The sequence below is a fragment of the Phocoena sinus genome, chromosome 6, assembly GCF_008692025.1.
Source record: "Phocoena sinus isolate mPhoSin1 chromosome 6, mPhoSin1.pri, whole genome shotgun sequence".
Lineage (NCBI taxonomy): Eukaryota > Metazoa > Chordata > Mammalia > Artiodactyla > Phocoenidae > Phocoena > Phocoena sinus.
The window spans coordinates 45,122,577-45,146,679 of NC_045768.1; the positions used below are offsets into that span (position 1 = coordinate 45,122,577).

General features: G+C 39.4%; 1 protein-coding gene across 1 annotated transcript in view; it reads right to left on the reverse strand.

Annotated features, from left to right (window-relative positions):
• Positions 1 to 7,609: 7,609 nt before the first annotated feature.
• Positions 7,610 to 24,103, reverse strand: part of OSTF1 (osteoclast stimulating factor 1) — a 50,068-nt gene continuing 33,574 nt past the window's right edge. Inside the window, exons 5-10 of the mRNA XM_032636185.1 lie at positions 24,024 to 24,077; positions 22,260 to 22,367; positions 21,112 to 21,161; positions 18,046 to 18,124; positions 14,746 to 14,844; positions 7,610 to 8,516 (exon numbers count right to left, since the gene is read on the reverse strand). Coding sequence (XP_032492076.1) covers positions 8,458 to 8,516; positions 14,746 to 14,844; positions 18,046 to 18,124; positions 21,112 to 21,161; positions 22,260 to 22,367; positions 24,024 to 24,077 — 449 coding nt within the window. The 3' untranslated portion in view covers positions 7,610 to 8,457. The remainder of the gene's footprint in view (positions 8,517 to 14,745; positions 14,845 to 18,045; positions 18,125 to 21,111; positions 21,162 to 22,259; positions 22,368 to 24,023; positions 24,078 to 24,103) is intronic.

Below are 24,103 nucleotides of genomic sequence, written 5' to 3' on the forward strand. Positions count from 1 at the left end.
GCAAGCCTTTCTAGGCAGCTAGACCCACACCTGCAAGGTACCCTGGAGACCATGTATAAGGTTTGCCTGGTCCACATTTTAATTTTATTCCCACCAGTTGAGTTTTTTGCCTCATTTACAAATGTGGGGCACATCTTCATCTTCCTTGCTGCAACTCTGGCTCTTCCTAATTACAATTATACTGTCTCTTAACTGCAGTTTGTCCTCAAATCCCCAAGGACATCCCTTTCCAGCTTATTTTATTTACCAGCAACCTCTACTCAGATGCTACCCCCAAAACAGGGTCACAAACTCCTCCTTGAGAATCCAGGCAGTAGTAGTGGAAATGGAAAGGAAAGCACAGATTGAGAGACATCATTTTGGAGTTAGGATTGACAAGGGTTGTAAATTGGATGTAAGGGATAAAGGAACAGGGAAGAAAGAACAAATACAGGTTTTAAAGTTCTAAAAGGAGGAAATGTAGATAGTGATAATTTTATTATTATCCAACAATTGCATTTAAATATTAGTTTGCTTTAATCAGTATTTTAAAATGAAACCAATCTTTCTTCATTAAAAAAATACATGCAGGGCAATAAAAAAATGTTCGAGAACAGGCCATTCCAACTTCAAATTAAAACCTTAAAAGTATTTTAAGCAACAGCATGATGTAATCCAATTTTTTAAAAAATCAAATAATAGACAATTCCTCAGATCACAATTAAAAACTCCTTACTGGTGAGGAGATGAGAGAATTTTCATGGATTTTATAAAATACAGAACAAGAAAATAGTATATAATCAAAGTATTCTTTAAAAATGAGTATTGGTGACTTTTCTCACAATAAAGAAATTACGTTGAAAGAGAAATAAAAATGACATATAGAGAATAAAGTCTGTTACAGAACTTGCAGTAAAAAGGAAAATTTGATAGTACTGGATGTATATTGTTACGGTTTTAGTATTAAACCGCAATTGTATGCAGCAGAAGGGATCCACAAACTAATTTGAACACAATGAGATTTTTCCTATTGGTATGAATTTACGTGAAATCATTACTAACACAACAATAAAAAATACAGGCAAGCCATTAAAATAAGCAAGGCACATCAATGAAAACTGAGGAAGTGAAACTGGCCTTTTATTCTTACCCACTTGAAGTCATTACAAAGTTTACTGGGCTCTTGGTTCAAAGGAAACATAATAGACACAAATATTTACCTTTTTACCATGGTTTCATTCTTAGGATTCCTAGGTGGGTCTAACGACAATGCTGTTAGACAAATACTAAGTAAAACCATTCAACATATTTAGTTATTCTTCAGCTTAAAAAGGAATTCCTTAAATGCAGAAGTGTTATCAATATTTGCTGAATATTCAGCAATATTCATTGCTGAGAGATGAAACAGAGAGAAAACACAATGAACACTGATATTCTGTGATTGGACATACTCTATGGAATTGAGTCATCTTATTGTAGTAACTCAATAAGTAAAATTAGGACACAAGAGTTTCAACTCCTTTTCATCTAGGCTAGGTAATAGGGGCCAGCCACAAAACACAGATGATAAATTCAATCCTTTCAGATTTCACTTTGGCTAGCATTTCCATTTCTTCCCATACTAACCTTTTATCAGGATATAAAATTTTTTTAAAAAATTGATTCAATTAGGCCCTTCCCATTCCCCCGTGTGTGGCTAAAATGTAGTTAGAGAAAAAGAAAAGAGGACGGAGAGTCAGAGCTGAAGATAAAGAACTTGGAAAATCCTCTAGAGGAAAAAAAACGCCTAAAGTAGGAAAACAGTCTCTCACACAGCAACATGATTTAGAAAGAAACACCCATGGCAGCTATTTCGAATCCTCTGCATCTGATTCCTCCTTGGTGATCAGCTCTGCCATTAATTTACTGTTTCTAATTAAGACGTCACTTCTGGGCCTCAAGCTCCAGCTATTAAAAAGTGGAGAGGGGCCAGAAATTAGACTGAATAAATAACATCTGAGGAATGTTCAAGGATGCAATCTAAGAACAATTCTCGTACAAAAAGTTTTCTTGCTGAAATTTCCCAGTGGGGAATAAATGCTAAATAATCAGATGTAGTGGTAGTAACTGAATTCACATAACAGTACAGAAGAAACCATTACTAACTAAAAATGAAAAATGGAGAGAGAGAGAAGGCAGAGTTTCCATTTTTAAGAGGGAGAAGAAAGGCATTCACAAATTTGATACAGTATCTGTAAGTAGTGACCAAGTGGTTAAAAACGTGGAAATCGACGCAAGAGGGAGATATGGGAATATATGCATATGTATAGCTGATTCACTTTGTTATACAGCAGAAACTAACACACCATTGTAAAGCAATTATATACTCCAATAAAGATATTAAAAAAAAAACAAAACGTGGAAATCACATGACTTATAGAAAAGCAGTATCCCCAGCACTGATGAATGCAGACCTAAAGATAAGCAAAAACCTCCCACTACACCACAGCACACTCATACTCAGCTGGGTTGAAGACCTCCAAGTGCCCTTTCATCCTGATATCCACCATCTGAACCCCAGTTCTGAGATTAAGTGCAGGGGTTCTTCATGTGTCCTGCTGCAGATCAGGGGGTATCACATGATGGAAAACTGACACAGCAACCACAGTGACTTATGCTGTAATCTGAGATTCTCAAAAATCAGATCCTTGATCGAGGTCCTCTAAAAAATTGCAGCAATGACACTTGGCATTCACACAAGGAGCCAATGTCACCTGATCCTCATTACAGGGGCATCAAGGGGCCTGGCTAGTGTCACAGCACTCAGAAATGACAGGGCAAGGGTTACAGGCCAGGTTTCCCTGAGTCCTGGTGTCATGGTGACAAATCCTCTCTACCTGAGAGCTTTTCGGAGCTGTGGACTTCTCTGCAGCTATTTCTAGTTTCAGTCAATGACTGGCTTTGGCTGATTCTCCACACCACCCAGTACCCAAACAGGCCTCACTTCTACATCTGAAACTTCCTCTTGGAATAAGAAGGCATTTTCCTGGTAGCCCCAACAGTTCCCCTCCTGGAGTGGCAAATGATGAAATACCCAATTTAGTTCTTACACTATCGCCTTCTTGTTCAAAGTTAGTGAGGATTCTATGATACTTTACTTCCAGGTGTCTTAGATTCTCTACTGTATATCATTGACACTGGGAGACCAAATTCTTGAAGCTTAGACCTTACGGGGGAAACATACAAAGCTGAAAAGCTTATCCATTTAAATAGACACATTGTTCCCATTTTGAAGGCGTATGTAAGAGCAAGATGCTAACACCAAATTAGAAATCATCCAATTCCAATTAGAAATCACCACATACCAAATATTGGACCTATGGTCTTTCTAAGCCCATCAAACCACTCCAAAGCAACAATATAAAGCTGAAGCAGTGGCAGAGACATTCTCCTCACTTGACATTTGAATTATTTTAATAATAACAACAGTAATAACCAGGTCTTTTCAAGTTACACATCTCTTCCTGTAACTCACAGAAAGTATATTTGTCTTGAAAAATGCTATCACAAGTAAACACATCTAAATGACTGTAAGGAAATATCATTGTCCTCCACCCATTTTAAAAGCATTTTAGGGAATCCCACTCTTCACAATAATGATGCCTTTGAAAAACACTGTTAATACATTCTTCATCTGTACACATCTATTTGTTTTTCATGAAAACTTCCTCATTCAAGCTTATGAGTATAGCCAACATTTATTTAGCAGTTACTCAGCCAGGTACTCTCCTAAGTCATTTACATAGATCATTTTATTTAATCCTTTTAACTTTAAGCAGTAGGTACTATTACATCCTCCATTTTACAGTTAAGGAATCTGAGTGTTTTAGGTAACCTGTCCAGGTCACTCAGCAACAGGCAACAGAACCAGACTTGAATCCAGAGAATTCTACTCCAAAGGCCATACGCTTCGCCACTTCTTGAAGCATTCTTATGATTTCATATCAGAACTATGGGTAATTTAGGAAAGGTCACCATTTCTCCTTTGCTGTTTAGCCTCTTTCCTCCTTGTCTCTTCTTCCATCTTCCTTCCTGCTTCCTCTCAGTCTCTCTAACTCGCACCTTTAGATTCCCCAGTTTTCTTTTCCAGCCACAGCCAGGAACCTGGCCTCACTCCAGCTCCTAGCTGGTAACAGTGCAAGTTTAGGTGGGAGCCTGTGGGGAACAATGAGCAGATGGCCATTGGCAGAAGACGCAGCGGAACTGCCTCGGAAGCGTGAGGTTACCTGCATGTCCATGATGACCTCCCACGCTTGGGTAAGAAACATTCTCCGACCCTTCCCAGGGACGCATTTATTTTCATGGTGAGGTGGAAATATGTGAGGAGCCCTCAGACTCTCTGAGGGAAATGTTGAATTTAGCAATGCAAACTCAGAGCAAGATGAACAGCTGCTAATCTAGACTTTCCTTCTTTCATACTCAGTCTATGCATTGAGTTGGAAATGTTGGAAACTTAGGGGTACGACCTGCTTCATTAAATCATATTTCTTCAGGGTTACTGGGAACCAAAAAGTTTTGCCAAAATTTTTCTGGGGGAAAAAAAAGGAGATCCTTTATTAAAAAAAATGCTTTTTTAGAGGGTTGGTTTAAATAACACATTCAATTACATTAGCTCAATTTATTAGATACTACATCCAAAGCTTGAGTTGGAAAAGGAGCTGGTCTCTGTCTACATATTTTTCTGGCAGCATGTGAATGGCGTCACCTGTCAGTTGCAGTAGGCAGCAGATGCATGAGCTCAGGAGTCGGCCAGACCTGCATTTCCACCTTCCAGCAGGGTAACCTTGAGCCACTTACTTAACTTCTTCAAACCTCAGCTTCTCTGTAAAAAGGTAGGGGCGTTAATGTTCGCCGCCCCGGGGTTGCTGTAAGAATCAAGTGACGTCAAGTCTATGAAAGTACCTAGCACAGAACTAGCAGAGTAGGCATTTAATAAATGGGTGTTTTATTTAATTTTATGTCATTTTTTTTTTTTTTATGCGTTACGCGGGCCTCTCACTGCTGTGGCCTCTCCCGTTGCGGAGGACAGGCTCCGGACGCGCAGGCTCAGCGGCCATGGCTCACGGGCCCAGCCGCTCCGCGGCATGTGGGATCCTCCCAGACCGGGGCACGAACCCGTGTCCCCTGCATCGGCAGGCGGACTCCCAACCACTGCGCCACCAGGGAAGCCCCAATTTTATGTCATTTTAAGGGAGAAGATGTACAGACTTGTTATTAAGAAATAAGGAGACAGAAACCGTAAATTTGTGGTCTGTAATTTTTCCTTCATTTAAGAAAACTGTTCACCAAAGCTATATTTTCAGTTAAAATAGAGCAAGATCTTTTGCAATACCTCTCCCACCAAAACCTCAACTTTTAGTAATCAGACACTTCGAAGTTTGACTGCACAATGTATGGCTATCTGTGTGTTACTGCTACACACATATTTACAACATAAAATTCACGAGAACAAACACAAAAAAGTCAACAGGGAAATGCTGATGGTCAGATGTAAATGTTAGGCTCTTGTAGCCTATCAGAAATCATCATTTACAAAGAAAAGATGAAAAATACGTGACTCACAAAAGAAAAAATATCAGTAAATCAGAAATTCTACACAATAAAGAACAGTTATGAGGAAAGTTTATATGGAAACATTATGTTTCCAACTCTGCCTAAAATGATCTCAGATTTCAGTTTTAGCATTATTTCCAGTTTGATTTTTAAGATAAAAAAAAATACGGTCACCACTGCTTTGCTCAGCATTTCCCTTTGGGTAACAACATACCCAATCCTATTTTAAAAAAGCAACCAATGGGGGTGCTCATTGAAAAAAACAGAAACTGACAACTGTAATGCATGGCAATCTAGCAACAAATAATTTGCAAGACACCAGTCCCAGAAAGAAACTAAAATGGGAAACTATGATAAAAACTGTTCTTTGCATGAGGTTACTGGGCCTATAGCTGGACAAGTCTCCCACTGCCCAAGGGGCTGAAAGGCATTTTCTATGTAAAGGATGCAGTGTCTGGGAAGGAGTTCAGGCCACAGTGACTGTCAGAAAGCTCGGGTTACAGCAAAACCTTCAAAGTCATTTCTAGAATATAATCAAAGCTCTCCTCTGCACAGAGTCAGAGTGGTGGCAAGTTCCTGGAACTGAATTTTTTTGCTGAGTTCAGCATTAAACAATCTCTGCAAAAGCTCAGATAAGCTAGACTGAATAAACAAGCAGCAAAGTAAATTTTCCCATGGAGTTTCAACCACAGCCAAATGCATTGTGCTGTTTCAACCAAAAAAAAACTGTGCATATACCTAAGTCTACCCTCCACTGCCAAAAAAACTATACATAGTTGGCCAACTTTCTAGAATTCTCTTAGTTTTGATAATGTTAAAAGCAATGACAGTGAGGCTTCTTTTCCTCAAATACATTATAAGTCTACAACAAGCATGTAGTATTTTCATAAAAATTATCTATATTCCTACAAACTGTGTTATCTCTACTGATGTTAAAAAAAATTGAGTGGGGCTTCCCTGGTGGCGCAGTGGTTGAGAGTCCGCCTGCCGATGCAGGGGACACGGGTTCGTGCCCTGGTCCGGGAGGATCCCACATGCCGTGGAGCGGCTGGGCCCGTGAGCCATGGCTGCTGAGCCTGCGCGTCCGGAGCCTGTGCCCCGCAACAGGAGAGGCCACAGCAGTGAGAGGCCCATGTACTGCAAAAAAAAAAAAAATTGAGTGCTTAGTTGGCATCTATCCTGATTACCCCCGGTCCAAAGTATACAAGAGTAAAAAGTTAAGAGATTTCCAAAAGCTTATTGTTAAGGCACAAGCCCTATTATAAAAAACAAATCCTTAAAAGGTTCTGTGGGAACAGAATTTCAATGAGAATTTCATATATTCAAGTTTATGCTTATGAAGCAATAAAAATGTTTAATTAAAATTTACACATTTGTTTTGAAAATAAAATACTAATTTTAGATTTTGTGCTCATCTTTCGCTGTTACTACTTGTACAGATGTCTTTCTACTAAAATGTATTTGGGGTATTTGATAGACCTCTACCAGGCTTCTCAGGGTATCCTTTCTCAAAGCACCCACAGAGAGAAAAGCCAAAGTCACAGACAGAGGAAACTCCTCTAAAGGCAGTTATTCATTTCCTGAGCTAACCCACTTCCTTCTTCAGACATTTTCTTCTTTTCATCAATGTGTGTTTTTGAAATTAGCATCAAACGCTTCTTGCAAAATATACTTCTGGGTCTGGGGCCTGGAATCCGGGCAAATGCCAATGGCTGTGTCATTTCTAATATCATCACTGCAGTGATACAAGATTAGAATCTCAAATGAAGTGTCACTTCAGTAGCACAGAAGGCTCCCTGCAATGTTAAACTGATGTTTTAGCAAAAGAATCCAGATCATTACGAGGTAGAGCCATGTTTAGAGAAAATAATTGTCACCAAAGTGAAAAACTGAACACTACTCCATTATGAAAAATTATAGCAGCTTCCATAATAAGGAAATCAATTTTTTAATCTTTTAAACCTTAAGCAAACTTTAATGAGTTGCTGGGTTTCTTCATATTAAGGCCAACATTGGAGAGAAAATTGAAAGTCTCATAATTATTAAAGTTTCTATCTTTTATTAGAAATGTATCTCCTTAATGACTGTTGTCTTCACTTTAATCAAAGCAGATATAGAAGGCTGAACAGAAGTTTGGCTACTATGCCAGCTGGATCCCCCAAGACACTGAGAATCTCCCGACCTCCACACAATTTCCGTCCCAGACCCCCTAAAGAAGGGGAGGGGCTTAGGGAACCCTACTTTGTCATGTACCATCAATAAAATACACTGTATCCAGAAAAAAAAAAAAAGGAAAGAAAATTTGGCTACTATGATTCTTCTGTGCTAATAATACAAAATGTTATTTAAAAAATCAAATCAGTCTTTACCTAAATATAAATATAAAAAGCTTTATTTACCAGCAAAGAGTGATACCACAAAACAAAGGAAATAAAGTCTCTTAAAATGTTTATTTTTGTCAGAATAGCTGACGATTTTCTATTAAGTCTTTCAGTTTATTATTATAAGCATTCCCCCCTTGAAAAATCCATTCAAAATATCTCAATCCTTGAGGTAAAGAACTTTAAAAAAAAAAAAAAATCCCGATTTTTTTAAAGAAAAAATTTCTTAAAATTCTTTTAAGCTTGATAAATAGAAATAATCTCTTCTTGTTCTACTCTGGTGAACAAAAATGTACTTTATACAGCAAAATATCCAGTCACTTATTGGCAAACTAAAGGTGAGACCTATTCATTTACATGTTTTATTCAAACAGTGCAATACTGCCACGTTCATATAGACTTTTTTCTCTCTTTTTTTACAGTTACCAACACTCTTCTGGCAAAGACAAGGTTTTGAAATGGCAAAAGCAACACAAGTTTTAGATCTCAAAGCTCTGGAAAGGAATTAATCTGAGTCTTCATCATCAAGATAGTCCTCGGCATTGCTTAATGTTCGGACTGCATCTAAAAGGAATGGGGGAAAAGCAAAACAGAGAAATTACAAATGGCTCAGATTTTGTTTTCACTTTCAAAGCTCCTGACAATTCAAAGCACTGTAATCTTCCCTCAGACCTACGGGTTGTATTTTCTCCAAGGATATTTTTCTACTTTTGCTTTCCAGTCTAACTGATTAGTTTCAGTTGCCACAGAGGCTGACCATTTGTCTGCATTGTTACCTAGACATGCAGAAAAGTAAAGCACATGGTGCTGAGGTACCATTCGTCTATCTAATACGACAGCTGCATGCACCATGACCAATGTGGAACACACCAGAAGCCCGTCCACCCTGACAACTGTGCATCCAACCTCCTTTCCCAATGACAAGTGCACAGGTGGCTTCAGTCAGTCGACAACCTGTGGCCTTACCTGAGGGCAAGGTCACTGGGTAGAAAGATAACTAATGAGGGGGGGAAAAGGAAAAGAAAAAGAAAGAGAATGAAAACACAAAAGCTTCAGTTTCATTTTAGAAAACATTGATAAAGTATACTCAGAAGCAAAAGAAACTGAATTGAAAAATAAAAGTTTTAAAATAGAAAGAGCTGAACCCCATCAAATGTTAAGTCAACCTTAAACAGAGTTCAAAAGGAAGACATCTGATCTTTAACTGTTCACCTGTCCAGTCAAATTCAAACTGTCTAGTCAAATTCCTATAGCAACAGGTTACACGAGGTATAGTTTTAAGGGGAAAACTGAAATGCAAGTATAAGCACATTGTTAGAGCTCGATAAATGTATGTTATATATAGCACCCAGAACATGGTCTCTAAATACTATAAGCCCATGCTCATTGGAGATATGACTGATTCCAAGTCTGGGGAAGAAACTGTAAAAGAGAGACCTGAAACCTCTTGTTATGCCATAAAACAAGGATCCTAGCAAAGATAGCATCATTTTAAAAGGGCTCAGGATCCAACCAGAAGAGGCCTCCACTAGCCAAAGATAGGCTACCAGTAAGGAAACTATGCTGGATTAAAACACAGCAAATATTTTAACACACACCAAAGAAAATTCATTGGCCCCCTTCGAAAAATAACAGGGCACCAGCAGGTTATTTTGAAAACTCTTAAAAGGTAAATAAAAATCAAGGCTTTATTCTGCCCCTGATATACAAACTATTGCTCAAGTAACCAAAGAGTTGATAAGGGGAAATTTTTCTTTATAGAATGTTCCAACTAATAACCAAGAAAGGAGTGACAAAATTAGAATATCACCATTTTGCAACCATTAGTGAAATAATGAATCTAGACAATGATCATCCATGGATGCTAAATTGCAGGACAAGTGACAAACAGATACTATGCGCCTCTGATAGAAGAACACAATTTTCTTTATGAAATATTCTTCCCTCTATCCCTAAGATAGATAGATAGATAGATAGATGATAGATAGAATCCAAATCTAATCAAACCTCTAGATGGAACACCAATTGACAAAAATACAGAGGACAGAGGAGCACGACAACACCATGGGAATGCATGCATGCAATGTCTACACTGGGAAATTCAGGGAAATTGGCCCAGTTTCTTTAACAAATAAACTGCAAGGCTAAACAAAGAGGAAAAGGAGAGGGAAAGGAAACATTAATTGAAAAACAAAGAAACAAGAGACATAGCTATCAGTTTGGACCCTACTTAAAAAAACATAAATAAATAAACAAAGAATAAAAAACATGTAAGAGAAAATGGTAAATTTAGACCATCACAAGATGTTTGATGATACTGTAGTTTTTTTTAAGTCTTCATAGGTTTAGAAACATGATTATTGAAAAAAAAAGGAAGGGGCAGGGGAGAGGGTAGGGATATAGAAACCGATTTATCTTATACAAGAGAGAAAGAAAGGTAAAAGAACAAGTGGCTTTACGCAGAACAGAGGTGGCCTTCAACGACTTCAGCTTCCAAACTATTAGAAGTCTCTGGGTTGACTGTACTCTTCTCCATTCTCCTTAAGAGGAGTTCTGGAGACCTGGGAGGAAGGTATTTTGTTCTGTTCCATACACACCCACAAACTTCAGGACTGGCCATGAACTTGGTAAAAGTAGCCTTTTAAGCTAAAGACAAAAAGACAAATAGCAAAGCTCTTCCCCTTTCTACTTTGCTACTACAAACCTGTGTTTTTCAATGTTGGAGATACTCCTTGTCCTTCAATGGTTACTTTGGCACTTTGCTTTAAGCAAGAGGAAGATGACTGGCCACGGTGCAAATTCTGACCAAATAGAAAGTGAGAGCCAGGCAAATAAACTTCTCCTTCCTTCCTTCTGTGGACTGCTCTGAGGCACAGTTTCTCTGGAAACTTCTCATATGGCCAAGTGCTGATAATGAGCGGTATCTTCATAGCCCGTCTTGGGGCATGACTATCATGGTAATGTATCCCCTAGTAGTGCTTCTCAGCCTCCCCTACCTCACTTCCATTTTTTTTCTCAATCTCACTGCCCTGGATTTACATGTTCCAAAGCACCAGAACTTAGATAGACAAACAAACAAATAAATAAACAAACGGTGGAGGGATAAACACAATAACATGTAAAATCTCACAGGCGTGTTACGTGAAAGAAGTTAGACACCAAAAAGCACACACTGTTTGATCCCATTTATATCAAGTTTGAAAACAGGCAAAACTAATCTATGGTGAGAGAAGCAGAGGATTCTGAGGGAGGCTTCTGTTGTGCGGGAAGTGTCCTCTATCATCTGGGTTATGGTTAATAAGTTTAAGCACAGTGGGAATCCCCTGGCGGTCTAGTGGTTAGGACCCTGCACTTCCACTGCAGGGGGCCCAGGTTCAATCCCTGGTTGGGGAACTAAGATCCTGCATGCCGTGTGGCACAGCCGGAAAAAAAAAAAAAAGGTTAATTTCAGTGTAGATTAAATCAGGTTAATGAATTTTAAAAAAAGTGTAAGCACAGTAAAAAAAAAAATCATCAAGATGTACACTTAAGATTTATGTACTTTACTTAATGTAAATTATACCCTAGTTTTTAAAAATTGGAAAAAGAACTGAAAGGTTCAATCCTCAAGTATGGCTTGACCCCACCCTGTATCCTAAAGTTACCCTTCACGGTTACTGTAACATGTAAATTATTTTGTCCCTATAAGAAATTCAAGATGTGGTGGGGTTTTTTTGGGTTTTTTTTGTTGTTGTTTTTTTTTTTTTTTTGCGGTACGCGGGCCTCTCACTGTTATGGCCTCTTCCGTTGCGGAGCACAGGCTCCGGACGCGCAGGCTCAGTGGCCATGGCTCACGGGGCCCAGCCGCTCCGCGGCATGTGGGATGTTCCTGGACTGGGGCACGAACCCGTGTCCCCTGCATCGGCAGGCGGACCCTCAACCACTGCGCCACCAGGGAAGCCCTCAAGATGTGCTTTTAAAAGTGGACCACGATGTCAGAATATACCTCTTCTGGCTTAGAACTCATGCTGGCAATCTGCTATATGGCCAAATATTCAAACTCTCATTCCAACGAGGATCAAAATACAAATTAAAAATTTTTAAACTGGATAATTGGGCAAATGAAGAAAAAGAAAACAGAGAAAAAGGTAACATGAAAAATGAAATACGAAGATTCATTTCTTGGTTCTGTGTGCCAGGCCCCAAGATTAATTACCTCATTACTGAAATCAGTAGAGCACAAATTTAGGAAGGTAAACTAAAGAAACTTGGAGTAAACAGAGAAACAGAACACCAACATCCCTGCCCTTTTCTACAAAGACTACAGAAAAATGAGGAGAAAAAGAGAAAAGTTTGCCACCTGCCTTTTCCAGCTCCAGCTGTTCATGTGGAGGCTTCTGGGTGTAGCTCTCTGGGGTCTGAGCAGGTGTGATATTTTCATTGTCTGTCACCATCAACCTCATAGTGTGCATGAGACTCTGATAACCGTTAGCTCATAAGAAACCTTACTCCTCAGTCAGGATGTTTTGGAGGTGCCCATATAGCGGCAGGAAGTCAGTGGCAGAGAAAGGAAATTAGGTCATAGTCCTTCTTCCTGACCCAACCAAGGCAGCAGGGCGTGAGAGGTCCACCTCAAGTAAAAGTGTTTCTCCCACATGGCTGCAAATACGGCTTCTCAGTCAAAATGTAGCTAGGGAGCACCACTCAGCTGGTGAACACTTTCTCACTCATTTGGTAGAACCTATACACATCTATGCATGAGTAATTACTTTAAAGAAAGACTTGCTCTGCCAGCAAACATTCATGGCTTAAATAATTAAGAAGTCCCTAACTGCTTAATAGTTTACATTATACCTGAACTGAGGTTAAATAAGAATCTGGAACAAACACTTATCTGAAATAAGGGACAAACGGAACAATGGATTTGTGAGAATTATGATGGGAATTTGATGATAGGTAAGGAAGATGATTCTGGGAAGTTCCCTTGGTAAGCCACGAAGAGAGGGGGGCTGTTTGCTTTCTTTAATTGACTAAAGCAGGAAACCAGGGGACTGATATACTTTGCTGCTTATGCTAGAAATGGAATATGGGACAGCATAATATTGACTTTTCTCATAAATCAAGGGATACCTGAAGGAGAAATAAGTTTTCCAAGGGTTCAAACATTAATGGGAATTTGATTCAAATGATAGAAACAGAAATGAGCATCTCATTACCCAAGTTGGAGAACTCTGAAAATGATAATACCCTAAGGATAAAATGAAAACACGTGCACTTAGCCTCTATAATGGAAATTTCTAAAAAGTTGTCTTGGTGATTCTCCACCAACATGAACCAGTCTAAACCTCAGACTCTAAAGCAATACTAAAAAGTCCAGAATGATGAGTAGCAATGCAAAGACTTGCAAAAGGTGAATCCTCCATTATACTAGTTCCTTTCTAGAAAACGGCAGTAAAAATGTATCCATTACAGGCTTATACTTCAAAGTGGAATTAAAGTGCCAAACATGAGATAATTAAGTAGAGTAAGGCTTGAGAAGTGAGAAAAAAGAGATCAAATGTTCCCTCCAACCAAGCATCTTCCACCTTTCTTTTTTTCTACCTCTCTGGGTTTCTCATGAGCCAGGAGGCTGATGATAAATGAAAGAGGGACGGAGGAGAGGTGGATGGGAAGAAGAGTTCACACCCTGCCACTCCCAGTACTCCTTTCTGGAATCACCATGTTAGAATGAATCTAGGGGAGCACATTCAGCAGGCTATATACTGAGAAGTCAAATCAACAGCCAATCTCTGAAGAGTAATTATGAACAGTGCAAATGTGTTTAACACCTCTTCTTTCCTTTAACACCTTTTCAAAACCACCACACAAACTCTTCATTTTTATAGAATTGCATGTGAACTTTTCAAACCTCTTCTCCCACATCAAAAGATATTATCTTTAAGAATATACACTCTATCTTCAGACTTCCCTGGTGGCGCAGTGGTTAAGAATCCACCTGCCAGTGCAGGGGACACGGGTTCGATCCCCGGTCTGGGAAGATCCCACATGCCGCGGAGCGACTAAGCCCGTGCGCCACAACTAGTGAGCCTGCACTCTACAGCCCGCGAGCCACCAACTACTGAGCCTGTGTACCACAACTACTGAAGCCCACGCGTCTAGAGCCCATGCTCCACAACAAGAGAAGCCACCGCAATGAGAAGCCCATGCACCGCAATGAAGAGCAGCCCCCACTCGCCACAACTAGAGAAAGCTTGTGCGCAGCAGCGAAGACCCAACACAGCCAAAAATAAATTAATTAAAGAAAAAGAATATACACTCTTATCTTTAAAAAACCACGCATAGAACTGTGAAGAGATACCGATACATTTACAAAGTCTAGAATAATTTTGATGACAAAATTTTGATTACAAATAATTTTGATACCCTCATTTAAAATAGAAACAAAATATAATCATAAAGCTCTTGAATGCATAATTTAAAAAATATTTAGTGATAACCACTCATAAAAACAAATCTGAAATGAGAATATGGAAACAATGGTTCTCTGATAAGGACTGTAATGGAAAGCAAAGTAATTAGAACTTGATTGCAAGGAATAAAAGAAACATACTAATCATAGCAGAAAATCTATGTCTCTTCAAATTTGTTTGCATCAAGGTATTCTTCCATGTTGAAGTTCTGATTCAGACCAAGGATATAAAATCTAACTTTAGAATCACCTGAAGAATTTACCAAGAAAAAATTTTCCCTAATATTAAATCGATAACTCTTAGTCATGATGGCATCAGGAGGAAGAAGGATTTAAATCAAGTACCTGTTCCCTGTTTCTTTTTCAGGAGAGATGCACAGGCAGCATTAGTAGCCATGTCCAGGGCCAGCTTCTTCTCATTGTTTCTTAAGTCTGTTCTAGCACCTTCCCCAACACAAGAAAGTAAATTAGGTGTTTTGAAGACTCTATAGTAGCAGCCAAACCTTTTTTTTTTTTTTTTAGTTTCTTTTTTCTCTTTTTCTTTTCTTTCTTCCAGTTATATTGAGATATAATTGACACACAGCACTGTATAAGTTTAAGGTGTACAGATAATGATTTGACTTACGAACATCATGAAATGATTATCACAGTAAGTTTAGTAAACATCCATCATCCCATATAGATACAAAATTAAAAGAATATAAAAATTTTTTTTTCCTTGTAATGAGAACTCTTAGGATTTACTCTCTTAACAACTTTCTTATATAACAAACAGTAGTGTTAATTATATAGCAGCCAATCCTCTTTCCATCAAAACTAATCACTTTTGGCAGAACTGGCTAGAGAACCATTCTGGCCCCGAACTAGGCTCTTTCCAAACAGTAAAACTTTCTCAAAACAGTAATAGCATATTTGGCAGTTTTAATCAGGGAGCTTATTGCTGCACCTGTAATAATTATACACAATTAAAATATAGCCTTCCTTTCGAGTCCCTATAGAATTGCATGTGAACTTTTCAGTGAGGAGTTGACTGTCCCTGTGGACAGTAAATCAGTTAGACTCAACGTGCCTTGGCACGAGTTTTTGGAGATTAAATTCAATACACCCTTTGCCTCTTCTTTTCAAGAAGGTCTTTAGAAAAGACCATGTAAGTTGAGCTTGAGGAGATTAATATTTATCTTAATGCTTATTAGCAGAATTAATAACACTAAAATCTAGAGGCAATCCATTGTTCCCACAGCCCATCGTCTACTCCCTTTTTTCCTTGTCTTTATTATGTGATAAATTACATCAGAATTCATAAATCTTTCTCATTGTCAAAGATTCAAACATACAGATGTATGCTGAACAAAAGCTTATGTCTCATTTCAGCCTTCAACTAACCCCTTCCTTCCCCACCTTCTACCTTCCCCAGAGGTGACCATTCCCAACAAGTGGGCATCAGTTCCCATCTCCCTTATGTGCAAGAATGCATTCACAGACATACGTGGACATATACACAAAATCATACTCCATGTATTAGTCTGTAACTTGATTTTTTTTTTTGCCAATGATATTTTCCTTTTTTTTTAGTTGATGTACAATATTTATAAGTTTCAGGTATATAACATAGGGGTTCACAATTTTTAAAGGTTATATTTCATTTATAATTGTCACAAAATATTGGCTATATTCCCTGTGCTGTACCATGTATCCTTGTAGCTTATTTATTTTATACACAGTAGTTTGTACCTCTTAATCCCCTACCCCTATCTTACCCCTTTCCCTCCCTCTCCTCCCTGGTAACCACTGGTTTTGATTTTTTTAACTTAATAATATATCATTGTATTCATTCCTTAGTAGTACACATACTTATAACCCAATCTATTTAAATATTTATAATTATTCCATTTTGTGGGTATTCCGAAATTTATTTAACCACTCCTCTACTGAGGGGTGTTTAGGCTTTTCCTAATTTTCATTATCACAAACAATGCTGCCATGAACCTCCTTGAACAACATCTTTGTTTATATGCATTTCTGAAGGACGGTTTCCTAGAAGTGGTGCTGAAATGTAAGGATATGTATGTTTTCATTCTGCTAGCTACTGTTAGACTGCCTGCCAAGAAGGCTTACCAATTTACACTTTCTGCCACAGTGTTTGAGAGTGCCATTTTCTCTATAACCACATCCTCTTCAGTAAACAAAATATAAATGTCCTAAGGCTCAAAGGCACAAAAATACTGTCAAGAAAACAATAATATGTTTAATTAGGAATACGGTGACCATGTGTGAAAATCTCTCATGAACAGATTTAGATATCCACAGCTGGGGTTATAGGGAAAACCTCATTCTCTCACTGTACTACAGGTCAAAAATCCTGCAGGTTCATAGTTATGTGACTAATCATACTTTACTTTACACTTGAGAACTCACATACATGATTTCTGTCAGGACGGGAAATGTTCAGAGGCAGGATGCTAGAGAAGAAACTCAACCATTTCCTGTGTCCCTCTCAACCAGCGCTGCCCAGCAGAAAATTATGTGAGCCATAGATGTAATTTAAATTTTTCTAGTGGCTACATTTTCAAAATGTGAAATTCATTTTAATAATATATTTCATTTAACCCAGTATATCCAAAGTGTTATCACTTCATCATGTAACCAATATGAAAATTACTGTGATACTTCACTCTTTTTGTTTCTACTAAGTATTCAAAATCTGGTATTCATTTTACACTTACAGCACATCTCAATTCAGACTAGCCTCATTTCAAGGGCTCAGTAGCACGTGTGGTTAGTGGCTGCCATAGCAGACAGTGCAGATGTTGGCATACCTCTGGGGGGCTCTACAGTGGTCCTCAAGGTGTCTGATCTTTTGCACCTGGAGTTTACATCATCAACATCCTTTAAATCAAAAACATTTCCTCTCATATAACCCACAACATTGCTCCAAGGATCCCTAATGATACTGCATCCATGTGACAGGTAGGCAGGGGATTCAAGCATCCTATATTACAGTCTTCTAGACCAGGGTGCAGTACGGGGTGATATCCCTGGCCTTCTATAAGGGTTAACTAATATTTGTGGGACAAACGGATGAATGGATGGTGAGTCCATAATTTCACTGCTGCTTCTGACTTGTGTAAAAACAGGGAATCAACGTATCTTCTTATTTTCTGTACATCTAGCATCTGCTCAGCTCAAAGCAGGACATCACAGCCACAGCATTCTTTCTTATCTATCAAGCTTTCCTGTGAGAACAGGGGCCTCAGCAACTTTACCCATACAGCTTTCTTAGAGAGATCTCCTCTGTATGTGTGCATGCACGTGTGTGCACACATACACACACACACACACACACACACACACACACCCCTTCTTTCTGAGGCCCTTTAATCCTGCAGAAATGTACAATAAGTTCTTACTAAGGGTAATGTATGTGATTTTAAAGCTTACCAAGCTTTTGAGTTAAAATTAAAAACTTACACAAATCACCTCAATTTTATCTTATCATAACAACTCTGTGATGCAGACAGAGTAGAGACCAAAATTCCAGTTTTAAAATAAGAAGCCTATTATTTTCCCTACTATTTCAAGTGGTAAAAGTGGACGTAGCCTATTTTTCAGGGTAAGCAAAGACCAGAAAAACTAAGCACATTTTACCTTTTGCCAGAAGCAACTGGACAATATCTGCATAACCCTTCCAGGCAGCAGCATGCAAAGCTGTGTCTCCCAACTTGTTCTATGGTGATATAACAAGAGAAAGCAGCATTTTAAAAAGAGAGTGTGGATTGAAACCGCACATGAATTTAGGTTTACTCTAACCTAAGTAAATCTAAAATGAGAACGAAGTTATAAAATCATATAAAATTCCAAAGAGGGAAAGGACACTCAAAAGATGAGAGGTGAGTCATTTGGGGAAAGGGAATGGGATGGAAGAGGAGAAACTGACTCGGCAGATCACAAGTGGAAGTGCAGATGCCTGCAGAGGGAGACGCCAGGAGGAAACAAGCAGATTTGTCTCTGCAGAAACCAGCATGAATTAGGAACTGGAGATGCCTGGAGACACGGGAACAGGAATGAGGCACGGGAGTGAAACCAAGAGTACTGGGTGAAAGTGTTTCTCAGGAGTAATTAGAACCCCAGAACCCCAGATCACCTTCCTTTCTCCCTGCTGCCAGATGACCCAGTACAGATGGTAGAATTACCCTGTTGAGAAATTAACCAGATAGCTTCCAAGCTCATGGAACTTGCAGGCACAAGAGAAGGTGGCAATTAGGCTAGGAACTAAAAGCAGGGGGCTAGCTGAAAAACCTGCAAACTGAGCAGTAAGACCCCTCTCCCAGCTGCCTTTACCTACCCCAGTGCCCCAGTGTGTACAGTCTAGCATCTACGCCCAAGGAGGAGGCTGGAGAATACTTCTCTGGGAGAGCTGAACAGTCCCAATGCAGGGGAGGAAGGGAATATTTTAACTGGCATCTGGGTATAAGCCAGCAGAACATCCAGGACCTCACCACTTCACCCTACGGAGGAAACCACCAGTCAATAAGCCCCACAAGCACACAGAGCTTTCAGTCACACTCAAACATGAATGGACAGACAAAGGTACTGTATATTTGAGGACAGCCTCCAATATCCGAAGAAAGGTCAAAACAAAGCTAATGGATCTCAGAGGAAAAAGACACAGTGTAGTGAATAGCAGAAAATGTTTTAAAATATGTATATAATTAATATATCAGAGATATAATATGACATTATGTTAGGAAATGAGAAAAAGATGCTATGTAAAAGTAAAAATAAGAGTAAAAGGAGGAGCTTGTGGTAGAACGAATTCTAAGACAGCCCTCAAGCTCCCTGCCCCCTGGGATACAGCTCCCTGTATAATTTCCTCCCCTTGAGAGTGGATGAGACCAGTGAATATAACAGGATATCATGCCCATATTTTCTAATCAGTTGCTCTTTACCCTGGGCGGACCTGACCGAGTCAGGTGGGCCCTTATAAGGAAAGGCATAGCACCAGCAACACAATCTCCTGCTGGCCTTGAGGAAGAAAGCAAACAGCCATGTTGTGAACTGTCCATCAGGAGGGGTGGTCTCTAAAAGTTGAGGGCCTCAGTACCATAGGTGCAAGGAACACAATTCTCCCAGCAACATGAATGAATTTGGAATAGGACTCGAGCTCCAGATGAGAACCCCACTCCAGCCAATACTTTGATTCCCACCTGTGAGACCCTGAGCAGGAAACCCAGCTATGCCACCCAGAATTCTCACCTACAGAAAGCATAAGGTAAATGGGTATATTTTAAGCTGCTAAATACGTGGCAATTTGTCACACAGCAACAGAGCTCTAATACAGTGCTCTGGGGAATTAAAAAGGCGACCAAAATAAAGCACAAAGATGAGAAAACCTCTGAGGAAAACTAAGAAAATCAGAGGCTCAATCTGAGAGGTCCCACATAGCTACTAATGGGCACTCCAGAACCAAAGAGCAAAGGAAACAGATAAAAATATATAAGACATAATACAAGATATTTTTCCAGGCTGAAAGAGTTCACTACCATTTTCAGGCAAAAACCCATTCTAAAAGCACATCATTGTGAAAGTTTGGAATACCACGGATAGAGTAAAATTCTAATCATGAGAAAACGCAGGGAATTTCCTGGCCGCCCAGTGGTTAGGACTCTGCGCTTTCACTGCTGAGGGCCCAGGAGCCTGGGTTCAATCCCTGGTCAGGGAACTAAGATCCTATAAGCCTCGCAGCACGGCCAAATAAAAAAGGGAAAAAGCAGTTAACACACAAAGAATGGGACTCAAAAAGGCAATAAACCTCTCAAAAGCAGCCCTGGAAACTAGAATACCAAGGAGCCATGCCTGCAAAATTCTGAGGGAAGTCATTTTCAACCCAGAATTCTATCAGCCAAATAGTCAAGCCCAAGCTCCCCTTTCTCAGGAATTTACTTGAAGGTATTCTTCAACAAATAGAAGACAGAGGATCCAAAAAAGTGAGGACACAACACAGGAGAGAGGTGAAGCGTTTCCTAGGAAGACAGCAAAGGGCAGTAGAGACCAAGTTGCTCTACTGATAATACAGAGAGCAATTATCTTATACAATTTAGAAAAGTATATCAAGAGAGTATAAAACAGTGTAGAGGTCTTTGTGAAATACAAAAAAAAAAAAGCACTAAATAAAAGTCGATAAATACAGAAACAAAAAAGTTACACAAGCAGTGAATGATATTTAAATAGCCATAATACCATAAGCATTATATAGTAATATAACCAAGAACTATGCTATGTATGATACATTAGGAGGACCGAAGGAGGAAAGATTGGGCACTGGGTGCTGGAAGATGACAGCTGGGCGGTTGACAAGCGTAAACCTTCACCTACCAGATAGGATACCAAAATACTTTATGAAGATGATGAATTATGAGACAGCTCCACAAGCATATTCCTTAGTAACATGAAGGTAAAAGGAAAGCACTAAAAGCTGAAAGTGATATACGAGGAGGAGTATGGCAGGAATTTGGGGCTTTATGCAATTTGGACTTTAATGTAATCATAATTTTTTAACTATGTGCTTGTTGTATTTTGATTAAAAGTTTCATGAAAAATAATAAATGGGAAAAGGTGAGTTCCAAGACACCAAGATTGGATTTTACACACACATAAGCTGTACCAGGAGAACAAGGTAGGTGGGTTAAATGACTTCTGCATAAGCAATCTCACCTGTTGGTTCAGTTCAATGTTTGGTTGAGTAAACAGCATTTCCACTATATCTGAAATTCAAATAGAAAAGATCTTTTTAAAGAATGAGAGTAAAAGTCTGACAAGACTCGGCATAATAATTTTAAAAGAGAGGATTCTTTTTAGAAGAATCATCAAGAAAATAGTTATAACAAAGTTTTCAACATTTATGTAAATAGAAGACCTAAGACTATAAAAGGTAGAATTACTTAGGGAAAATTTTTTTCAAATATTTTGGCGTTTGTATTTGCACATGACATCTATGATAGGAATATTTTTACATTTGCTGGGGCACTTAATATTCATACCACTAATTTGTGTTTAAATTTTCCTTTGGCCACGCTATTTAATTTGTTGGATTCTTTCTTTCTCATTACTGTTGGGATCATTTTCTGTGTGTTGTAGAGAGGGAGAAAGAGAGTGGGTGTGGTAGGTTCTCAGCCAGGCTGAAATACAGCTAGAAATTCCATTTGTCATTATTATTGATTATAACAGAGGAAGTTATCAACTGAATCACTAACTCAAGCAAATGCTGTCTCTTTCCTAAATCTTTAACTTAGAATGTAAATCATAGAAGCTTCCTGGGAGGGCTTCCCTGGTGGCGCAGTGGTTGAGAGTCCGCCTGCTGATGCAGGGGACACAGGTTCGTGCCCCGGTCTGGGAAGATCCCACATGCCGCGGAGCGGCTGCGCCTGTGAGCCATGGCCGCTGAGCCTGCGCGTCCGGAGCCTGTGCTCCGCAATGGTAGAGGCCACAACAATGAGAGGCCTGCGTACCGGAAAAAAAAAAAAAAAGCTTCCTGGGAAAAGCTAAGTCAGAGGAATCAATTCTGGTCCTTTCTTCTGTGAGATTAGATTTTATATTACTGTTGTTTTCCTGTAACCTTTGCAAGTCTGAGAGAGGAAAGGAAGCTTCCACTCCTTCAAGTGGAAAGGTCTGTGTAGTGAGGCTGAGCAGTCACATTCTACCTACTGTTTTACAGAGCTTCTAGGGACTGGGCTTTTGGCTGACATTCTGAAAAATTTAAAAAGAATAACCAATTTTCTTTTCATTTGTGTAACTCTGGCTCCCCTAGATGAAGCACATTTTCAGTAGCACAGATATTTATGATAACAAACAAAATGTAATACCTTTGTGACCCCCGTGACAAGCCCAGTACAGGGCGGTGCTTCCAGCTTTGTCCAAGCCATTAACACCTACTCGGTTGTCCAAACACTCTCTCAACCAACTCAAGTTGCCTGAAAACATTTTACATTTATAAAAACACATGAAAAAGGTTTTTAGTTTTTTTCGTTTTGCTTTTCAATCAATTTCATCCTGCATAAATTCGCATTTGCAAAGGATTAATCAGTAAGTCTGGAATTAAAACCTGCCCCATAATGCATTCTCTATGGTACATTTTGACTTCCAGTTTATTAATGGAAAGCATTAACATCAATTTTTAATGGTAGGTTAATGGGAAGAGTTGCCTAAATGGGTCCATTTAAGGTATTTTTACTCTGTAAAAAAAGCTTTTTTTTCCTTTGTGAAATCCTGGAACTTCGGGAAAAAATTTCAAACCTAAGAACAAGCAGACACTACTCATATTCATATTTAAAATGCATTTTCAGTTCCTATAAGAAAAGAAAAACTAAATAACCTACTCAAAGCTGCTGCTCTTATGTGTTAAAGTATAACTATTCATTTAATATCCTCTGGCTAATGCCCTAAATATCTAGTTTACAAAGAATTTTTTAAATGTCAATTTAGTAGTTCTACTTATGCACAATCCTAAACCAATAATTTCCTTTTGCACATTCAGATTTCAGAAATATCTACAATTAAATGAAAGAGAGCTTACTGTGGCCTTATAAAAAATTCCCCACGATCTACAGCAGGTTTTCTCAACAGCAGCCCTACTGACATCTGGCGCTGGAGGGTTCTTTGTTATGGGGGCTGCACTGCACGATGTTTAGCAATATCCCCAGCCTCTACGCAAAAGGTGCCAGCATCCCCCCAGTTATGACAGTCGAAATGCCTCCAGAGGGCTTCCCTGGTGGCGCAGTGGTTGAGAGTCCGCCTGCCGATGCAGGGGACACGGGTTTGTGCCCCGGTCTAGGAAGATCCCACATGCCGCGGAGCAGCTAGGCCCGTGAGCCCTGGCTGCTGAGCCTTTGCGTCCGGAGCCTGTGCTCCGCAACCGGAGAGGCCACAACAGTGAGAGGCCCGCGTACCGCAAGAAAACAAACAAACAAACAAACAAACAAAAAAATGCCTCCAGATACTGCCAAATGTCCCAGGGTTTGCAGAGAGGAATTACCCTCTGTGGAGATCCACTGATCTATGGGACAAAGTGCCACGTACAAGCCCCATCCCTGGTGCTTCCTTCCTCCCCAACTCCATCCTCACCATTCATACTTGCAATATACCAACACTCTCCCAGGTGCTGGACCCCTGAGAAGCCCCCACCCTCTGCCCTCCTGTTACTCATTCTGGCCTCTATAGCCTGTTTAACTGAAACACACTTCAACCGCTATACTTATCACACCATCTTGTAATGATCTGCTACACACATCTCTCCCCTGCCAGACTCTGAGCTCTGCGAGTCACAGAGCATGACTTTCCACTTGCAACTAAGCACAGGGCAGGTAAGACTCAAAAGTTATTTGTTGACTGACATTTTAAAAATTAAAATCACACATTTCTGTAGAGTGAAAGAAGGCCAGAACAGAGATTGCCTCTGGGGGAGGCAAGGATTTAACTGGGAAGGGAACTTTCTGGGATGATAGAAATGTTCTGGATCTTGATCTGGGTGTTGGTTACACAGGTAAATGCATTTGTTAAAAGTCATCAAACTACATAATTAATATGTCTGTGTTTTACTGTTTATCTCAATCAAAAAGAATCAGACCTACCTCTTTTTGCAGCTTCATGCAATGGATTGTCAATGGATTCTGCCTGCTCAGCCACTAGATGGAAAAAAAAAAGATGTAAA